Source organism: Zootoca vivipara, chromosome 8, assembly GCF_963506605.1.
Source record: "Zootoca vivipara chromosome 8, rZooViv1.1, whole genome shotgun sequence".
Lineage (NCBI taxonomy): Eukaryota > Metazoa > Chordata > Lepidosauria > Squamata > Lacertidae > Zootoca > Zootoca vivipara.
This window is the reverse complement of record NC_083283.1, coordinates 85,396,869-85,417,497: the sequence shown is the minus strand read 5'-3', so window position 1 is coordinate 85,417,497 and position 20,629 is coordinate 85,396,869. Positions and strand designations below refer to the sequence as shown.

The 20,629-nt window shown below is 43.4% G+C and overlaps 1 protein-coding gene across 10 annotated transcripts in view; it reads left to right on the top strand.

Moving 5' to 3' along the window:
• Positions 1–14,531, top strand: part of AFAP1 (actin filament associated protein 1) — a 48,887-nt gene extending 34,356 nt beyond the window's left edge. For 8 of the 10 annotated variants that reach the window (XM_035103428.2, XM_035103424.2, XM_035103432.2 and 5 more), the window contains 5 exons: positions 1,056–1,170; positions 3,567–3,731; positions 4,179–4,369; positions 5,676–5,837; positions 8,367–14,531. In XM_035103428.2, the coding sequence (XP_034959319.2) occupies positions 1,056–1,170; positions 3,567–3,731; positions 4,179–4,369; positions 5,676–5,837; positions 8,367–8,393 (660 nt within the window). In that variant the 3' untranslated portion in view covers positions 8,394–14,531. The remainder of the gene's footprint in view (positions 1–1,055; positions 1,171–3,566; positions 3,732–4,178; positions 4,370–5,675; positions 5,838–8,366) is intronic. The other 2 variants (XR_004691827.2, XR_009558079.1) reach the window with 2 other exon arrangements.
• Positions 14,532–20,629: the final 6,098 nt, after the last annotated feature.

Here is a 20,629-nt window from a genome sequence, read left to right as displayed (position 1 = left end):
AGTGGGTTGTGTCAAACCGAGCAGGATTTAGCCCCTCCCCCAATTGTCAGCTGATGAGCTGGATTGGCTGTGTGTGCCAGTTACCTGCGGGGAGCTAGTGCATGTAGCCAGTATAGAATGGAACCCCACCCTTGTCTCCCTGCAATTGATGTGAAGTCAGCTGACTGACTGGTGGGTGTGGTTTTGAAAAAATGGGCTTGCAGGTACATTTGGAACCCTTGGCATGCCAAGATTGGCCGATGCGCTACAGGTTCCCCACACCTGTGGGGTACAAAGTAGAACTCCATTATATATATTCTTACAGCTTTAATAGTGGCCCAATGATTTAATATTTTGTAATTGGAATGAATTCTGCTAACATTAGCCTCTGGACTGATGCGCCTGCCTGCGATTAATTAGCAACATAGATCCCTGCAAAACCATGTGGCACATTCTGAATGGTTCCTCGAAATTTTGAATAGTCACATGTAGCCTATGACTTAAGAAATGTACAGTCTCACTGTTGTGTGCTGCTCAGTAAGAAAGTAGGTGCTTTTTGTTTTATCTTTCTTGCTTTAGAACAGAGGTCGGCAACCGGGATCCAGCCCACGGAGGCCGTTTATCCGGCACACGAGCCATTCAGTCACTGAGCCGCCTGCTTGGCAAGTCCCCCACGCGCTGCGCTAAACCGGCACAGCACAGCGCAGGGACTTGCCAAATGGTGCCAGAAACAACGTATGCGCAGGCGCGATTTTCAGCTTCCAGGCATGTGCAGAAACGGTTTCCGGCGCCCCAGACATGTGCAGCGAGGCGCTGGAAATCACTTCTGCGCATGTCCGGCCCGTGGACAGTCGTCTGTGGGAATGATCCGGCCCATGGCCAGAAAACGTTGCCGCCGCCTGCTTTAGAAGAAGGATCCTTCCCAGCTGACCTAGTTTTTTAAACTTGTAACTTGCTTTCAAATGGGCAGCTTGGGACAGTTTTGAGGCTTTGTTCTAGGAAAAGTGTAAACCCTGTAATTGAATAATTTCTGCTAAATATATATTTAATTACTAAACACATATTTTTTCTATCAGTTTAAAGGAAAGAAGGCTTCTACAGCTACAAATGGAATAATGGGGAAAGGAAGAACATTAAACAACCCACAAAAGAAATCAGAATCTGCTTCAAATGTGAAACGCAGCAATTCTAGTGAGTATTTCCTATTTAAGGAAAGAAAAACCCACTTTTTCAATAAGTTGAAATATTTTTAATCAATTAATTGATTTATCAGCTACATAGAATCATAGAATTGAGTTGGAAGGGACACCAAGGGTCATCTAATCCCACCCCCCGCAATGCAGGAATCTCAGTTAAAGCATCCTTGACAGATGGCCATCCAACCTCTGCTTAAAAACCTCCAAGGCAGGAGAGTCCACCACCTCTCTTGGGAGTCTGTTCCACTGCTGAACAGCTCTTACTGTCAGAAAGTTTTTCCTGAATGTTTGGTTGGAATCTCCTTTCTTGCAACTTGAAGTCATTGGTTTGTGTCCTACCCTCCAGAGCAGAAGAAAACAAGAATGCTCCCTCCACCATGTGACAGCCCTTAAGATATTTCAAGATGGCTACCATATCTCCTCTCAGTCTCCTCTTTTCCAGGCTTAACATACCCAACTCCTTCAAGTGCTCCTCATAAGGGTTACTTTCCAGACCCTGGATCATCTTGGTCGCCCTCCTCTGTTCCAGCTTGTCAACATCCTGCTTCAATTGTGGTGCCCAAAATTGGACACAGTATTCCAAGTGTGGTCTGATCAAGGCAGAATAAAGGGGTTCTATTACTTCCCTTGATCTGGACACTAGACCTCTGTTGATGCAGTCTAGAACAGCATTCACTTTTTTTTGCTGCTGCTGCTGCATCACACTGTTGACTCATGTTAAGCTTGTGGTCCACCAAGACCCCTAGATCCTTTTCACTTGTACTGCTAGTAAACCAGATGTCCCCCATCCTATATTTATGCATCTGCCGAAGTGCTGATCCTTACATTTGTCCCTATTGAAATCCATTTTGTTAGTTTGTGCCCAGTTCTCCAATCTGTTAGGGTCATGTTGAATTCTGATTCTGTCTTCTGTGGTATTAGCTACCCCTCCCAGTTTGGTGTCATCTGCAAATTTGATGAGCATCCCCTCAATTACTTCACCCAAATCACTTATAAAGACGTTGAACAACAACGGGCCTAGGACAGAACCCTGCGGCACCCCACTTGACACTTTTTCCCAGGATGATGAGGAACCATTAATGAGTACACTTTGGGTTTGGTCTGTCGACCAGCTACAAATCCATCTAACAGCTGCCTTGTTCAACCGACATTTTACCAGTTTCATCCTGAGAATATCATGGGGTACTTTGTCAAAAGCCTTACTGAAATCATGATACACTATGTCCACAGCATTTTCCTAATCCACCAAGTTTGTAATTCAATCAAAAAAAGAAATCAGATTGGACTGGCATGACTTATTTTGAGAATCCCATGCTGGGTCTTAGTAATCACTGCTTTCTTTTCTAAATGCTCACAGGCTGACTGTTGAATTATCTGTTCAAGGACCTTTCCTAGTATTGATGTGAAGCTCACTGGTCAGTAGTTTCCTGGGTCTTCTCCCCCCCCTTTTTTTTGAAGATGGGGACAACATTAGCCTGCCTCCAGTCTGTAGGGACCTTAACTCTTCTACAAGAATTCTCAAATATACAGTGGTACCTCGACTTACGAAGGCGTTCCATTCCACGGCGCTCTTCATAAGTCGAGGCGTCCATTTCGCACATGTGCAAAGCGCGATTTTGCACTTTGTGCATGCGCAGACTGCGCGCACGACGAAAATACTTCTGGGTTAGCGGACTTCGGACTTGCTCTTGCTTTGGTCCAAGTATTTAAACCCGCATAGGTTTGATTCCTGGTGTGTTTTACAAACCATACAAGTGACGGACCTCCCAAGGCTGCAGGTGTCATGTGTGGTTTGTAAACATGCCGGGAACCTAAAACAAATGTGCTGAAAGGTTTACACCCCTGGACCACAGTTGGCATGGTTACAGCAACCACACTGGGAAAGAGATGTGACAAGCAGAGAGATCTTGGAATACGGTTCAGAGATTTGGGGGTTATGTTTGAGAAAGGATTTGTATGCCTTGGAAAACAGCCACATCCACTGGATGGCTGTTAGAATGTCTGTGTTGGGACATACCTTTTTGATTAATAAGAACCTGGGGAGTTGCCTTATACTGAGTCAAGACCCTTCATCCATTTAGCTCAGTATTGTCTACGTGGCAGTGGCTCTCTAGGGCTTTCAGCTGTTGTTGGACTGCAACTCTTGCCATCCCTACCCAGCAGTAGCAGTTGTCAGGATTGATGGGCGTTGTAGTTCAACGGCAGCTGGAGACCCCAAGTTTGAGAAATGCTGCATATTCCCAGCATGACCTGGAGTGGCCCTTAGCTCTTCTAAATGCAAAGCAGATACTTAACCACTGAGCCAAGGCCCTGCCCCCCCCCCATATAAGAAGGTAAGATTATAATAGCATTCCTGCTCTCAGATGTCTAATAGTTAACCTGTATGTGTAGGTGCTGAACAGTACAAATATGGAAAGAACCGTGTTGAAGCAGATGCAAAGAGGTTACAGACCAAAGAGGAGGAGCTGTTGAGGAGAAGAGAGACACTGAGGAATCGCCTGGCTCAGCTTCGAAAGGAAAGGAAAGACCTCAGAGCAGCCCTGGAAGCGAATGCCGGTATGCTGGGTGTTTGATCTTCTTAGACCATTGTATGACCAGAATCTCAGGAAAGATACTTCCAGTAGCAGGAGAAGGCATATAACTAGTTGGTTAGTTAGTCTTTTCCCACAACAGAATGTCCCAAAGCAATATGCGGAAATAAAATAGGATAAAAATGCATAAAACACATTAAGCACAATCAGAAATATTATCATTGGTGCTTCCTATTACTACTACTAAATAATCAATAAAGGAGTCATAGCGGTAATAGCACCAGGACAGAGATGTAAACGCAACTGGACATTACAAAGGAGGAAGAAACCCAAGATTGTATCTCGTTAAATTGCAGTAAGTCTTATGCCTCCGTCTTGAAGTTGCTTGCAGGCTTGTGGCCTCATTGAGTAACTGGGAATGTATAAATCTGCCCCTTCCTCAGATATCACTCACCTTGCCTCTGAATTTCAGGTAGGAAAACCCTAATTATCCTTGAAGATAAACTAAAGAAGTTGGAAGAGGAGTGTAAGTTGAAAGAGTCTGAACGTGTTACTCTGGAACTAGAGCTGACAGAGGTGAAAGAGAACCTGAAGAAAGCCTTGGCTGGTGGCATCACATTGGGACTGGCAATTGAGCCTAAATCAGGAACCTCAACTGCACAGGTACTTCCATGTGCAGTCAGTGGAACACACCCAGGGGGTCAGTGGCCCCATCCCTTGCCTCCTCCAAACTACTTTTTTGTCATTTTTGCATGGTAATATCACAAGTTTTATAGTCTGTTCTAGTGCTGTGCAATTTTTCAGTGTATTGGCCCAGACCGGTTTTGAAATCACACTGCAATAACGATTTCGACATGGCAATACGCAGCAATATATCGCTCCTCACGCGAGGGAGAGCAGAGCAGCCAATTTTAAGGCACCACCATATCGCACAATGATCTCACCTGACACACTGCTGATCTGAGCTGCCTTCCCTCAAGCTGATGGAGAACAGGGCAGTGGCGGAGCTTCATGCACAGGGGGGCAGAGAGCAGGTGGGGGCGGGATGTGTTGCCTGTGGCGGCGGGGCGCCCAGCGTGGGCAGGGGAGCAGCCGCGATGGAACCCCACCAGGATCGGGCTGCCAGGGGCAGTGCACTCCCCCCTGCACCCCTCTTCCTCCACCAGTGGAACAGGGCAGCTGTTCAAGGCACCTTCTCCTGGCACTGAGGCAGAGCAGCTTTTCTCAGTCAGCAGGAAAGCAGGACGCGCGCATCTTTGCTGGCTGCCTTGCTGACAGGGGGCTTATGCACCCCCCCTCCCCATCTCCTCCCACTCAAACCATGCAGTGGAGGTGACTCCCCTTCCTCGCCTCCCCCCACCCAAAGATCTCCATGGCTGCTTCTTCCCTCATCCTCATGCCTGATCTCCAATTTCAGACATCGTGATAAATCGGAATATTGTGATGTTTAGCTGCTGATGTATCACAGTGTTGAAAACCAGCTATCGCTTAGCCCTAGTTTGTTTTTAGCATACCTAAAATCCTTTGCTTATTAGGGGCTAGCCAACATTTTGTTCAAAAAATTGCTTTGCAGAGATAACTACCATAGAGTTATGTTTTTGTAACTCAAGAAAATCTTTAATTAAAAAAATAAGGAACTGTAAAAAACATAACTATCCTAGAGTTATCAAAAAATTTGAAAGTAGGGGATCAGTGCTTGACTTTTGAAAACTAGGGGCCCTCAGTAATTACCTAATTGGGAACCACTTCATTAAAGTACTGGTCTTATTACCAGATAAAGGCAATTAGTAAACCATCTCAGATCAGTCACACTCTGTAGTCCCATCTATACATTTTGGAAAGTTGTTTGCTCATGGTCCACTTGCACACCTCTTAAACTATTGCATCCTAAATTTGCAGAATGGTTCCTGAGATCAAGGAGCAGGTTTTGATAGCTGTCATGATTTCAAATGGTTTTGTATTCTCACAGTCTCCAGTTCTAAAGCATCGGACCCTGGAGAATTCACCAATCTCCAGCTGTGATACAAGTGATACGGAATGTTCTGTGCCTGTGAACAGTGCTGTAGTCCTGAAAAGGCATTCTTCCGCAAGCACTTCTCCATGCAGAGGCCATGTGCTTCAGAAGGCAAAGGTGAGATCTGCCTCAGCATCCGATGTTACTCTGCCAATATTTACAGGCTTGGCTTATTTGCTTTTTGCCCACGCTAGAGGAGCCGGTTTTCTGTCTCACTTTGGTTCTGAAAGGGTTGCCACTGTTCAGAAAAGAAAAAAGTTAAGGGTTATCTTGTCTTCTAAGGCTGTGATTGCTCTTTTAGTTCACACTGAAGGGAAGAATGGTTGGACATTTTCAGGTCCTCTTCAGTTTCCTATAATACACTCCTTGTATTTTGCTTTAAGAGCTGAAACTTTGTTAAATTATTGTATTTTGCACGGCTTACAAGAATGAGGACTCATCCAGACTTGCTCTTGCCCTGCCGCTTTCCCCAGGGAGACCTGATCTTTGATGCTGAATTGGAGCAAATTTCAGTTTGGTTTTCTACAGATTGATGCCTGTCCCTATTTATCGTTACAGAGTGGGGTTTTTTGGTGAAAGCAGCGGGGCAAGGGCAAAACCACTCAGCCCTCTGCTTAGGAAGTGTGGGACAAGCAGAAATCCACACAAACCCATCCTTTCTAGGCTTGGGCCAAGCAGAAGTGCTGATGAGCCCTACGTTTTTGAAATACTTAGTCATATATACTTGGTTGTTCTCAGTCACTGATTGCATACGTTTCCCTGTTTATCCTAATATATTTTTCATTTTCTGGATGATGAGAAAAAAGTACTTTCTAAATTTTATCTATCTGGTGTGACCTCACTATTTTAATGTTGATATACGGGAGGTCAAATTACTCAACTGAAACAAAACTGAAAATTGGCTCTACTTTGGTTTTATATAATTGGGATTAGCATTCATTCCTGTCAAAGGCCTGCATTTTTCTTACTGGACTCTTGTGCTTGGTATTGTATAGAATTCACTTCCTGAGCCAGGGGTTTATTTATTTTTTAAAGGAATTTACACTGGCAAGGAAATAACTTTAAAAGGGCACTTTTAACCATGCAAAAACTTCCATTAAACTTCCATCTAATTACATAATAAATATGATAAATGTATTTTCACTTTAAACATGATTTAAAGAAATTAGCAGCAATCATCTCTACCAACTCTTGTACCACTAGCAAGTGGAACAGTCCCATTCTCAGAGTTCTGTTTTCGCTTCCTCTGTATTCTTGCCACTGTTCACAGGAGACATACACACTTTTCCTCACTTTTAACAGCCTCATAATTTCAGTTGTAGGTTCCGCCTCCCCAAAAAACCCCCACCAAACTTCACATCAAGACTTGTGCCTGGATAACAACCGACTCCCTCCTTTTTCATTGGTTGCCTGTTTTGTACTGCACTGCAGTCCAGTTTCCAGTATATCTTTTTTCTGATGCTGTGATTCACATTTTTGTTACAAAGAAATGCTTTGCCCAGTAGTTGGTGGTGGGTGCAGGAGACCCAAGTGGGACATTATCTCAGTCGCAGAGATGATGCAGTCTTCTTGGGACACTTCAGTTTTCTTCATGCTGTCATGTGAGAAATTGACATCTTGAACAAGCCTAGTATTTCAGATAAAATCCACACACAGTTTTGATTTTAAAAGGGGGAATTTTGCTTACACCTTAGGGTGCACCCTTCCTTAAGGAGACGGGGCAGGCTTTAGCATTCTCATTTGTGATCTGGTCCTAGTCGGTCGTTACTTCCATTCTTCTGGCTGGAAGCCAAGCTTTAAAAGGCCCTGAGCCTCCGTCTCCTATCCCAGAGGTAGGAAGGAAACTGGGCTGGATTGGAAGGGCTCTTCCACCACTACAGTCCTGCTCTATCAAGTTCACATATACTCCGCCAACAGGCCCTTAGTTGCAGTAACTTCTTGAAATCGTATAGCCACATGACCACAGCAGAAAGCCTTTGGTGTCTTATTCCAGCAGTGAACAGGGTCAGATATACAAAGATCACAGGATGTTAAGTAGTAGAATTATTTTTTCAAGTCAGTAAGAATTTTAGGTTGTAGAATTTCTTTCTGGACTTGCCTGATTTCTTCCTTTCCAGTAAGCTGCAGATACAGTGGTGCCTTGCTAGACGAATTTAATTCGTTCCACGGGTCTTTTCTTATAATGAAAAATTCGTCTAGCGAATCCCATAGGAATGCATTCATTATTTTTTTTTGCCCATAGGAACACATTAATTGAATTTCAATGCATTCCTATGGGAAACCGCGATTCGCTAGACGAATTTTTCGTAAAACGAATTCGTCTAGCGAGGCAACCTCCGCTAGAAAAAACCTTTCGTTAAGTGGAAATTTCGTTAAGCAGGGCATTCGTTAAGCGAGGCACCACTGTAATGGAATGGCAGCATTTCTCTCTTGTGTATTAACCTCATGTTCTAGTTCGTGTGAAGTAAATACAGATTTGACAAAGATTACTTTTAACTTGCATAAATTGCAATTCAGCCCCTTTTCTGTATAGACTGTGGCAGCCTGGAATACAGTGAAGTCCGCTGAACAACTCTTGCATTTTAGATGTACTTGAATCAAGTATTACATGACTTTGATATAATGTCCGTTCCCCCCCCCCTCTAGGAATGGGAGATGAAAAACGGAACATAAAGAAGTAAAATCTTCACTAGCTTGGTATGGCTCAAGATGGACTGAAGATTTACCTGCACCATGATATAAAGGGTTTGTCAATCCTGTTCAGTTAGTGGTCATTTAATGGCCCAAGAAGAGGGCCATCTTGAATGTGTCATTTTTGTTATTGTGACACTTCTTCCGGAAATAACATAATATAAAAGGAACATTTTAAATGGTTACGTAGATGGATTAGGTTAAACTAGCAATTGTGTTGGATGGAATTTGAGATTGGCATGTTTCAGTACTCATTTGAAATAGTTTTAGATAGCTTTAATCATTTGGTACAAAATCAGATGTCGGCTCTCTGTAGAAGTTGCTGGATAAATGTGGGGATTCTCAACTCTGTGGCATTCATTCAGTTCTTACAAGGTTTTTAAAGTAGGAGACTGAAAAATTGTAGCTGCTACGGAAGTCGTGCACCTGCTGTTTTCCATGGTGATTAGAGACCAAAAAGGATAACACAACTGAAATATTACCTTGGTACTAGTGTAGAAAGGCTCCTTCCAGCTGTACTAGAAAGAGCTTCCATAGTTTTTAAATGTTATTTTTGAAGATGTTTTTATTTTCTTCAAATGTTTTTAGATGGATTCCCCACTCCCACAAAAAGCCAATAGAAATGGATGCCACTTCACACAAAGTAATCGGGATCAATAACTCTCTACTTCAAATTCCCCTCCAGAGTTAAAGTTGTTTTGAGGAGGATATATAGGAAGAAAAAAAAAGGAACAACTAAAGAACAACTAATGTATCGTTGCGTTCAGAAACATTCCAAGAAAAAAAATCTGATTTTTAAAAAACGTAGCATCCCCCCCCTTTTGAAATAATGCCACTTTTCTCTCATTGCTAAAAGGTAAAATTATTTCAACCTCCAATGAATGTTTACAATAGACCATTTTTTAATTGTTATCCTTAAGCACCTCTTACCTTCAGTGATCTCTGCTTAGAAGGTGGTATGTGTCCCTGTATTTTTTAAAGAAAACAATGTAATGTTTATTTTTCTAAGTTTATATGAAGTTTCTTTTCCCTGCTGTAGCATCTTGGCTAAAAGCATGAGTTGTGAGCCAAGAGGTTTGCAGCTGAAAACCCACTTCAGGTGTGAACTTGCTCAGTGGCCATAGGCAAGCTGCAGTGTCTTTGCCTCACCACCCAATCTGCAATATGGGGATAATAATAATAATAATAATAATAATAATAATAATAATAATAATAATATGATAACGATACTGGCCTATCTTGCAGGGTTGTTGCAAATAATGTATGTGAAATGCTTCAAACACTTGAAAAGTGGAATATAAATGATCATTTATTATTCTGCAATGTCTCATAAGAGTAACAAAAATTCCCTCTGGTACTCCTTAGTATATCTGTTGCCTCAGTCCAGAGTTTTGTGTGATCTTATGAAAACACACAGCTGCTGTGCATAGGGGTTGCTGCAATGTCTTCCCCTCTTCAGGCATATTGTGTAAGTCAGCTGGGTAGCAGCATCCACCCTTGGGCGCTCGACTGGCAGGTGCTTCTCGCTCCTTTTCTGTTTCTTTCCTGAGAACAGACAGAAGAGACCATGATAGGGAGGTTCTCGGTGTGATCCTAACCACGTCGACTCAGAAGTAAGCCCTATTCAATTCAGGTAGGCTTACTCCCCAGTAAGTAGGGTTAGGGTTCCAGCCTTAGTTAGAAGAGATGTGTCTGCTCCCTGAATTCTTTTTTGCATCTTTCTGTAAGCAGGCAGTCCTTACAGGGAGAGCATCTCTTTATCCCTTCTATGGAGCTGAGTTCAGGTCAAGCTACAAGATCACCAGGACACACTCTCTCTACCGCCCTGCTGCAACACTGACTGAGCAGGCTGCTCTTCTGACCTACCTGCCACTTTGGGGGTGCTCAACTAAGAGCCAGAGCAGGAACAGTCCCTCCCCAAATGACAGGTTTACCATCCTGCCCTCCACCTGCAACTCAAGGGGTCCAAGGCACCCCATCACCATGCCAAGTAGGAGAGAAAGCTCAATTCAGAACGCAAGCAACAGAGTTTTAATTTTATGTATGTATGCATTTTATTTTAATAAGATAAGTAGGGAAGGGGGGAACTGCTCAGGAGAGGTGGCATCAATCCTCTTTTGAGTCTTCTATCTCAGCAATATCCTTTCACCTAAGATCAGGCAGGCCCACCAGAGACTTTCCAGAAAGGGAGATCAGAACCAAAGTGAAAGTTTCAGCCACCATACAGAAACTGAGGATAGGGAAAGTCAGGTCGAAGGCAAATGGCACCTTCTGGATGAGTGCTGTGTTACAGATAAATGTAACACAACATTTTTATGTTTGGTTTTATGCTGTTTTATTTACTGTGCTTTACAAAGCTAATTATGGCACCCCGTGGGCCATAGGATGCCCGAGATCCCTCCTGGTTGGTGGAAAGAGAGAGAGCTTTGATCCTAAAGGGTGATCTGATGTTGGAGTTCCCCTCTGTGCTGTCATAACAATTTCCATGGCAAAAGGATCCACAGCCTCCCAGCTCCTCTGACGTCCCCAAACGAGGGAGAAAATTATGTCAGCCCATCAGTTCATTCCATTTAATTTCCAATGGGAGGGAAATTGTGTTTAAAAAAGCAAGGCCAGAGGTGGGGGACGGGACACCCTTTCTTTCACCCTCCCTGTTGGCAGGATCCCTCCAGAACATGGAAGAAGGTGGATAAACTGGCTGTTTTCCCCACCCAAGCCTTAAGACTGCAGCTTGAAATGTGGTATATACTGCATAGTAGAAGCAGGAATTAAAGCAAACTCATACAGTCCAGAAGAATGTGTAAACTTTTAATCAAGACTAGCTCGTATTATATGCTGAAATGCTCAGATCTTCCTCTGGTGCTAAAATGACATCATAGTTGGAGACGACAATCCACAAATGGGGTGCTATAAATTCAAATGTCATCTCCCCCCCCTCCCCGCTGGCCACCACCTACCCAACTTTAATCGGCAGGGGCTTATGGAGGAGGGCCTCAAGTTTGGACAGGCTGGTGTGTTGAAAGGTGGCCCTTTTACACAGTTCTGCCCTCCATCTGCATGCTTTCCATCAAAGGAAGGATTTAAATTCCCATGAAAACTCCCAACATGTTACTCAGGCTCCTGTGTTCCTAACCTAATCATCCACACACTGACCAGGTTTGGATTCCTGCTCTGTGAAGCTTTGCAGCACTGTCTTTGTTCAGAATGATTAGAGCCAGATCTGAGTACAGGACCATTTGTTTTGCTACATATATATTGAATATGCTGCTGGTGTCAATAGGCACCACTGTGCGTATTTTGTTTCCTGCATATGTGACTGGAAAGGCAATCTGTTGTCACAGTCCCTTGGTGCCCTACTGACCAGCTGGCTTGGATTGTCTGCCTGTGGAGGGGGAAGCAAACAAAATATCCCCAGAAAGCCCATGCTTTGCTTTCATGCTTTGCACATGCAAAGGAATTTGTATAAGAACAGCCTCCGCTAGTGTCATGAATGGATGGGGTTGAGTAAACCCTCTATATGCCTCACTTGTTGCAAATGGGTCACGTAATAAGCTTCTTGTTAAGTTCTGAAGCATGTAGGGAGGATAAAATGCTCCCTGAAGGGGGTTAATTTAACCTGAGGACCTGCAGTTTTATGCAGTGGCAACCACTGCCCACCTCTCCCAATCCATGTTCCTTTTCCCTTTAGTTGTCTGGCCTCTATGGCAGTTTGGCTTTACAGACTGTGGTGTGCAGAAAGGTCATCTATATCCCACAAAATGTCCCATGCAAGGAAGTGTATTCAAAAGTTATTTTATTTAGGCAAATTATTTTAAACTAATTTATTTGTATATTTCATTAAATGTTTAATTTATAGATGTACATATTTATGATATATGCTAGACCTTAGATCAGCACGTTTAATAAGGAAGCAACTTCTGTCGCTGTCCCTTTTAAACAGATCACAGAGCACAATAACTAGAATAAATTACCAGATATGTGCAATTTTATTTTTCCCTTTTGAATCTTGCTTTGAGCAGAGTGTGTATTCTAAATTTCAGTTGCTGCATCTTCGTATCCCCACCCCCACCCCCGGTTGGTAAATTTCACCAACCTCAGGCCCAAGACGGACGTGCATAGCTTGACGAGGGAGCATGCTCTTCAAGGACAGGTACATAAGTGAATGAATGAAATGAAGGAACATCAGTTACCTCCTGTTCCCAGTGAAAGTAGGCTCAACGGAGTTCTGATTGGCTAACCCTTTTGACAAGCACAAAGTTACCTCCTCATCTGAAATAGCAGAATACTAATTGACTGGTTAGTGTGGCCGTCAAAAAGCAGGTGTCCCTTTAAGAAGGCATAAAAATGCATATCTAAAAATTCTTAAGATGTGCAGAGGACTTTTTAAGAAAACACAAAAGCCTTCCCAAATAGCAGGGTGTGAATGGGAGGACAGGAACAGCGAGGAAGAAGCTTCCCTGTCTTGGGCCTGAGAGGGAAATGAGTCCCTGTGTAGTTACACCATTAGAGGAAAACCTTTCAACAGATTGAGGGTTTGTGTATATTGCCCTTAATGCAGAAGGTGGGGGGTTTGTTTGGTATGCTGACTGCAGGAACCATTTTTGTAACCGTAGGCCTATTATTGAACTTCTTCTCCACGAGAGTTAGTACTTTTCAAAAAACAAGGCATTGTAAAAGGATTGGGATGCCTCCTTCTGATGTTCCAGCTGTTATTTGGTTTTTGTCTTGGAAGTGCCAGGTATATACAAATAATGTACAGTATGGATTTATACAGATAAAACAAAAAAGCAGAAACAAACCAAAACAGAAAGAACCTCTAAATAGACCATATCAAATGCTGTGAAATATACTCCACCCCTTTCTCAGTGTGTATGATTGTGTGTGCGCAAGCGCAGCTCTGAATGGCCAGGAAGGCCTCTTGATGTGCTTCCAGGTGAGCTTGGGTAGGAGGCTTCCTTGTGCAACCTTCTAGATAAACCAGTTACGAGCATTGTGTCATGCTCTGCTGTGACTTAGAAAAACAGAATCCAGGATAAGTTTGCAGATTGGAGAGAGATCTACGCCTCACCTGCTTCCCCCCCCCCATTCCCATCATGCATTTCACACAGGCCTTTAGCAAAGGTTTTTTTTACTAATGATCAAGAATTGCTTTAAGAAAGTGGTTTTGTACACTGCATTTCTATGTTGGTGAGGACATTTTACTGATCTAGTATTCCAAAATAAAGTATGAATCAGGAACTGTTTTTTATTTTTGTTATGGAAGTTGTAATTTATGTCATTGGATGGGGATGTGGGTCTACTTTTTAAATACAGTATCAGGTTATAATTTGGGGAGCAAGAGTTTGCAAAAAATATTTTTTTTAATGTATTAATAATTCTGTATCAGTCTTCCATTACAGTGGTGCCTCGGAAGATGAAATTAATTCATTCTGCGAGTTGCTTTGTCTTGTGATAATTTCGTCTTGCGAAGCGCGGTTTGCTGCGGCAAAAAAAAAAAAAACCCGCCAAAAAAAATCGTCTTGCGAAGCATGGCCATGGAAAACTTCGTCTTGTGAGTCACCAAAAACATCGCAAAACACTTTCGTCTTGCGAGCTTTTCGTTGCGTGAGGCATTCGTCTTGCGAGGTACTACTGTCTTACCAAACCTACCAATGGATCTGAGTTGTTTGACTTAAAAGAATACTCTTGTATTAAGAATGTAATTATTTTTATGATTGTATTTTCAAAGACAAAATCATATTTAAAGTTTTCCATGAAGAAGTAACACTAAAGCAAGGGGATTTTTTTTGTGAGCTGTTATTATGTTTTCATATCTCCTATGTTTTATTTCATTGTATTTTACATTTCATTCTCCTTAATTTCTCAGTGTTGGTATGGCTGCTGTTAGTTATGAAATGCTGGGTCAGAAGAACCTTGGCTAGCAAGAGCAATCACTATCTTCTGAGAAAGACAATAGAAATTTGTAGAAGCCCAAATTGAAAGGAGAAAGGGGCCACAAGAAATGCAGGCCTGCCTTGTTTTAGTTTTTTACCTTTCTGTCCCAGAAAATAATATGACAGGCACCTAACTGGTGTAACACATTAATTGACATTATTAATAAAGATACCCTGTGAAAACTCAGCCTTTGTATCTTAACTGTTTGCTTTTCTGATCTGTTGCATGACAGCTTTTGGGTGATGTCTTGAAGGTGCTGGGAAGTTATTTCTGTCTCTGGGTTACACTGCCAACTTTAGATTGGTTTAGAATCGTGGGGAAAACACAATAACACGTTTCCTATGCCTTCCTCTACCTGAACATACCTCCAGCATGCGGGTGCCACAAGGTTAAGTTTGTTTCCGGTGATAAGAGTGGAAAACTTTCAGTGTCCAGAGTGTGCTTTGCTATCACCATCTTTAGCATAGAAGCAATTCCCTCTGGACCCCCTCCTCCAGTTTCCATGCCCCACCCTGCTCAGCGTTCCTTGTGGCTGCAGAATGTGAGACGCAGGATGTGATGGCAGTGATCCAATGGCAATTCTACACAGCTTTTTTTCTTGGGGTACTCATAGAATCATAGAATCATAGAGTTGGAAGAGACCACAAGGGTCATCGAGTCCAACCCCCTGCCAAGCAGGAAACACCATCAAAGCATTCTTGACATATGCCTGTCAAGCCTCTGCTTAAAGACCTCCAAAGAAGGAGACTCCACCACACTCCTTGGCAGCAAATTCCACTGTCGAACAGCTCTTACTGTCAGGAAGTTCTTCCTAATGTTTAGGTGGAATCTTCTTTCTTGTAGCTTGAATCCATTGCTCCGTGTCCGCTTCTCTGGAGCAGCAGAAAACAACCTTTCTCCCTCCTCCATATGACATCCTTTCATATATTTGAACATGGCTATCATATTACCCCTTAACCTTCTCTTCTCCAGGCTAAACATACCCAGCTCCCTAAGCCGTTCCTCATAAGGCATCGTTTCCAGGCCTTTGACCAAGGCTGGCACCATTTTTCTAGAAGAAAAGCACTGAATTTACCTCATGGGATGGCTGTGTCCTCATCACAGGACTCTAGGCAGAAGCAAAGAATTGTGTGAAGTAGGCTGGGCTTCGCCAGTTTTTTCTTCCTGCCTGGCGCAGCAGTTCATTCCTCCTGGCTCTCCTTTTTCATCAGATAAGCCTATTTTGTTTCGTCTCATTTTCAGTTTAATTTCCTTCCCTGTCATTTCCTCTAGATTCCTGTCTTTAGAAAACAAAAGCAAAAAACCGCCAACTCTCCCTAAAACCCATTCCTGCTTTCTTTCTGCATTATTTTCTTTAACCCTGTTTTTAGGTGATTGTTGCCGTTCTGAAAATCCTGAGCGCCTGTGAGAATGAGCTGGGAGCCCTTTCCCTGTGGGTTCCTCCAATAGCAGCTCGCCACCCCCTCCACAGCCACTAGCTAGCCCTTTCTCCATTGTGACTGGCAACACTCCTGGTTCGTGGTATGGCAGATAGAGTGGGGCCTCTACATTTATAATTTTACCCCCTAGATGGGTGTTTGCGTGTAACTGAGGCAGTTAGTGGACTTTGCCTATTCCTCCTCCCGGTCCACGGTGTAGCAAACAGAGTTGAGAGCTTATAATTTGCAATCAAGGGCTGTGGCTCTGTCTGTCTGTCTGTGGAGCCCCTAACCCATTCACCTCCATAGGTGACGATGAGAATGAGGATTTTCCAATGGTGATGATAGGAGGGAAGAATTTATGCAGGATGCACCTTTTCCCATGAGGCTGTTTCAGGAGGCTAGTGCCCCCACCGTGAAAGGTAAGATAATGCACGTCATAGAATCATAGAGTTGGAAGAGACCACAAGGGCCATCCAGTCCAACCCCCTGCCAAGCAGGAAACACCTTCAAAGCATTCTTGACATATGCCTGTCAAGCCTCTGCTTAAAGACCTCCAAAGAAGGAGACTCCACCACACTCCTTGGCAGCAAATTCCACTGCTGAACAGCTCTTACTGTTAGGAAGTTCTTCCTAATGTTTAGGTGGAATCTTCTTTCTTGTTGTTTGAATCCATTGCTCCGTGTCCGCTTCTCTGGAGCAGCAGAAAACAACCTTTCTCCCTCCTGTATATGACATCCTTTTATATATTTGAACATGGCTATCATATCACCCCTTAACCTTCTCTTCTCCAGGCTAAACATGCCCAGCTCCCTAAGCCTCATAAGGCATCGTTTCCAGGCCTTTGACCATTTTGGTTGCCCTCCTCTGGACACGTTCCAGCTTGTCAGCATCCTTCTTGAACTGTGGTGCCCAGAACTGGACACAGTACTCCAGGTGAGGTCTGACCAGAGTAGAATACATCTTAGAATTAACTGCTCAACCTGACAAATCAGCCACTGAACCAGAGAGTGATGTGTATTTGTTAACTACTGGTAATAGCCGTATCCCATCCAACTTCATGTTGGTTCCCTCAGTGCTTAAGGCAAGTAGTTAAATCTGAGCTTGATGCACCTCTGCACTCTAAAAAAAATACTGCCTTAGCTGACAAACTATATGACTTGAATCCTGAATTCATGGCATATAGTCTTCTCCTATAGACAGACCAGTTTTAAATCTGTCCTTGCAATACCTGGTCCCCAAGGAAGGAAATGCTCAACTTTGGGACACTACTGGTAGAATTGAATTTGCCCATGATGCAGCAGCCCTCTGTATGAGAGTGCCTGCGTAGCATCCTCCTCATGTGCCCGAGCATATATTGTTTGGTTTGAGGATCTGTTGCAATCTCTTCCCCAATATCCAGCTCGACAGCAAATGCTCCATGGGCTTCATGCAGTTTGCAGCTAGAGCAATGGCACCCCAGGTAGCTGTAGATGCCCTCTGTGGTTGAAATCCTGGAATGCTGATGTTACTTCTAAAGTAAACCTTTCCACTGAACCTTTTTCAGGAGGTCAGCTTTTTGGAGAAGCGGCATTGATAAATGTCTTTATAGAATCAAACGATGAGAAAAAAATCTTGCTGACCCAAAGAGATGACAAGCGCCCAACCAGACGTTTCTTCCTTTCAATCCTTTCGCTCCCAGAATAGGCAAAGGGACGTCGGGTTCAGACCCCAATCCTTTAGACATCGCTTACAAGGCAGACAAGGGTTTCATCACTTTCCAACTTTTCCCAGTACCAAAGCCACAAAACAGCAAACCCAATGACGGGTCTGTGTCCTGGGTGCGGGGGCCCTGGTTGTTTCCCTCCTCGCCTGGCAGACGTCGGTATCCAATTGCTGGGTTTCAGAAATTATTTCATAGAATTCATTTCCCCCCCCCCCCAACATTTCATTCCCTCGCCCTTGCCAAGAAACAAGTACGTTTGGACTTGTGTTCGCCATCTGTCTGTGGAAGCTAGAGCGCCTGTTCCCTCAGATCAGCATTTTTTGTGGTTTCTACTCCATATTTTTTGTTGTGCTAAAAAGAGATCACAAAAAATGGCATCCTATTCTCAATTTACGCTTCCTCAACTGTTATGTGGCTTACAAAAGATTCAGAATGGAATCTCATAACTCAATCTGAGAGTCCTTACACCACAGATTCCATATCGAGTATCAATCTCTAAGACACATACTGTCACTTCTCACTCCATCCAACGCATCAACAATATCTTCGATTCGCCCTAGGTGACCATCAGTTTCACCTCGTCTCCAACAATTTTCTCCAAAGTAATGCGCTTGTGGCACAGCACACCTCCGCCTCCAGGGGGTCCATATTTTTCTCATTGGCTCCAGCATCCCTACTCCCAAATCTGCACTTCAGGTAAGACCAAATTGTTCTTTCTACATAGTATAGCCAGAATATGGCCAGTTCTGATCGATGCAAAGCAACGACCAAATTCAGCCTCATATTATTACTGTCATGGTATATGTTCCATCCTAGCAATTGTGCATAGAAAGGTTATAAATGCCTCTGCATGTACTCTGACTCGGAGCCTTAACTTTACCCCTTCAAAAATAAAGACAAACTCAATAGAAGGTCAAACAACTTTTAATAAAGGAAATTTTGTGGTACAGTTTCTCAGAACAAATGCAAATTTGCTGTGGGATGCAGCAATTTATCTGCTTACATATTTTGATGTAGATGTGCCAAGCCATTCTGACTGCTCATCGTTTTATACATATAATTTTGGAGAAATCAAATTAATTCCTCACTTGTAGTTATAGCTAAGACTCCAGGTGGGCAGCAAGAATTAACGAAATGAAGCCAACTGCACATAGCTGCCAAGTTTTCCCTTTTCTCGCGAGGAAGCCTATTCAGCATAAGGGAAAATCCCTTTAAAAAAGGGATAACTTGGCAGCTATGCAACTGCAATGTACACATCTCTCTCTTGCCAAAGCCCAAAGTGTACACACACAGTGGATGAAATCCAGAGCACACTAGGTGTGTCTCAGTCCCATTGGAACCACCAGAATGAAAACACAAGACAGTTAAATCTCCACTTTAGCCACACCTTACTTTGGCAGGATTGCTTCACTGTTCCAAAAATGTTCTCGGGGCAGATTTCTGACAAGCCTTCAGGGGGTGGGGTAGGAAATTCCATCAACATGAAGCAGCTATTGCCTCTCTTTCGTGCCTTGATGTTTGTAGGTAGTGCACAGATGGAATCTTTTACAGAGATGCCTCTTGAGGAAAGACAATAGCACAGCAAGAAAGAAGCTTGTGATCATTAAAGAGGCCTGTGCAGGCTTTTGGCCAGCATTAGTATGTGAGGGGGAAAGACAAATCTCACTTTCTCCCTCCCCCGCCTTATATTGGGTTATTTCAGACTAAAATGTTGGGGAGGCAGGAGTCCTAGGGGAGAAACCCACCCTTTGCTTCCCTGCCAATAATGAACCACAACTTTTTATAGCAGTTCTGGGACACAGGTCCCACACTCACAACACCAGGACCTCACAAACTACTAAAAATATACGTTCTAGATGTTGTAATGCAGGGCTGAAAGAAAACTCACAGGGTGCTAATGGGAGTGACCCCCTTAATCCAGGTTCCTGGTGCCTACATGCTCAAAGATTGGAGGTTACCAGCTGACAATGAAACAATGAGCCAGTTTACACAGCATGTTAAACCATAGTTAATGGTTTACAATGAATGGAGAGATCTCTGCTCTTTCACTCACCTAGTTTGAGTGGGAGCAACCAAGCACACTCCCTAGTTCAGTGTTGGGTCTGAAATGCAGACTGAGCAAAACCACAATTCACAAGCCAATAATGAACCTATGGTTTGGATGTGATGCTAATCACCTTTTGTTGCAATCATAGGCCTAGAGGGGAGGAAGGATGCCTGAGCCTTCTGTGAGTTAACAGTAAGCCATCAACTACGAGTGAATGTGGAGCCATAACGCACCGTTGGCCTTCATCCCTCAAGTACCTGCTACACATTGCCTTTGAACGATGATTGAAACTGGGCTAGATTCAGGTAGGTAGCCATATTGGTCTGACGCAGTTGAAACATATAAAAAAATTGTCCAGTGTAATAAAAATTTTAAGGTCTTATATATATAATGTTCATAAATGTACCAAGCGAACACGTACATAAATATATAAACCACATGTCTGAAGCAGCACAGGAAGACAGTCCTGAAACCATTTTGACTCCCAAACTGACCAAATGTTTCTCTGCAAGGAGGGAGGGGGTGAGGGAACCTTCCCATTGTCTCAGGAATTAAGTAATTACCATCTCAAAGAAATGGCCAGACTACCAGGAAAGGCAATCAGATAAGGCATTATCAGATAACCTGGCAGACAGGAAAAACAACAACATTCAAATTTCTGTTGTAGGCCGCCTTGTCTGTGATGTAGGTATGATGTACCAGTATCTGGGGGGTGGTCTTGGGCTACACCTCTTCTGTGATGTATGTATGATGCATGGAGGGGTGGTCTTGAGCTCCAGGGCAAGGAATTTCAAAATGGTTTGTGGTCCTCCTCCTCTCTCCTGCCTGTTGCAACAACTTTAATCAAGATCAGGCTTACTAGCTGCTTTGCTTCTCAATATTCTCTGGTTGGCCTCTGTTATTTTCTCCTACCGATGGAGAACCTACAAAGGACTCTATAAGGGCTCTTGTGTACCCCATAAGGGAATAAGGGCATGTTTTGTTTACAACACCAGTAGCATCTTAAAGGTAAAGGGACCCCTGACCATTAGGTCCAGTTGTGACCAACTCTGGGGTTGCGGTACTCATCTCGCTCTATTGGCCGAGGGAGCCGGCGTACAGCTTCCTGGTCATG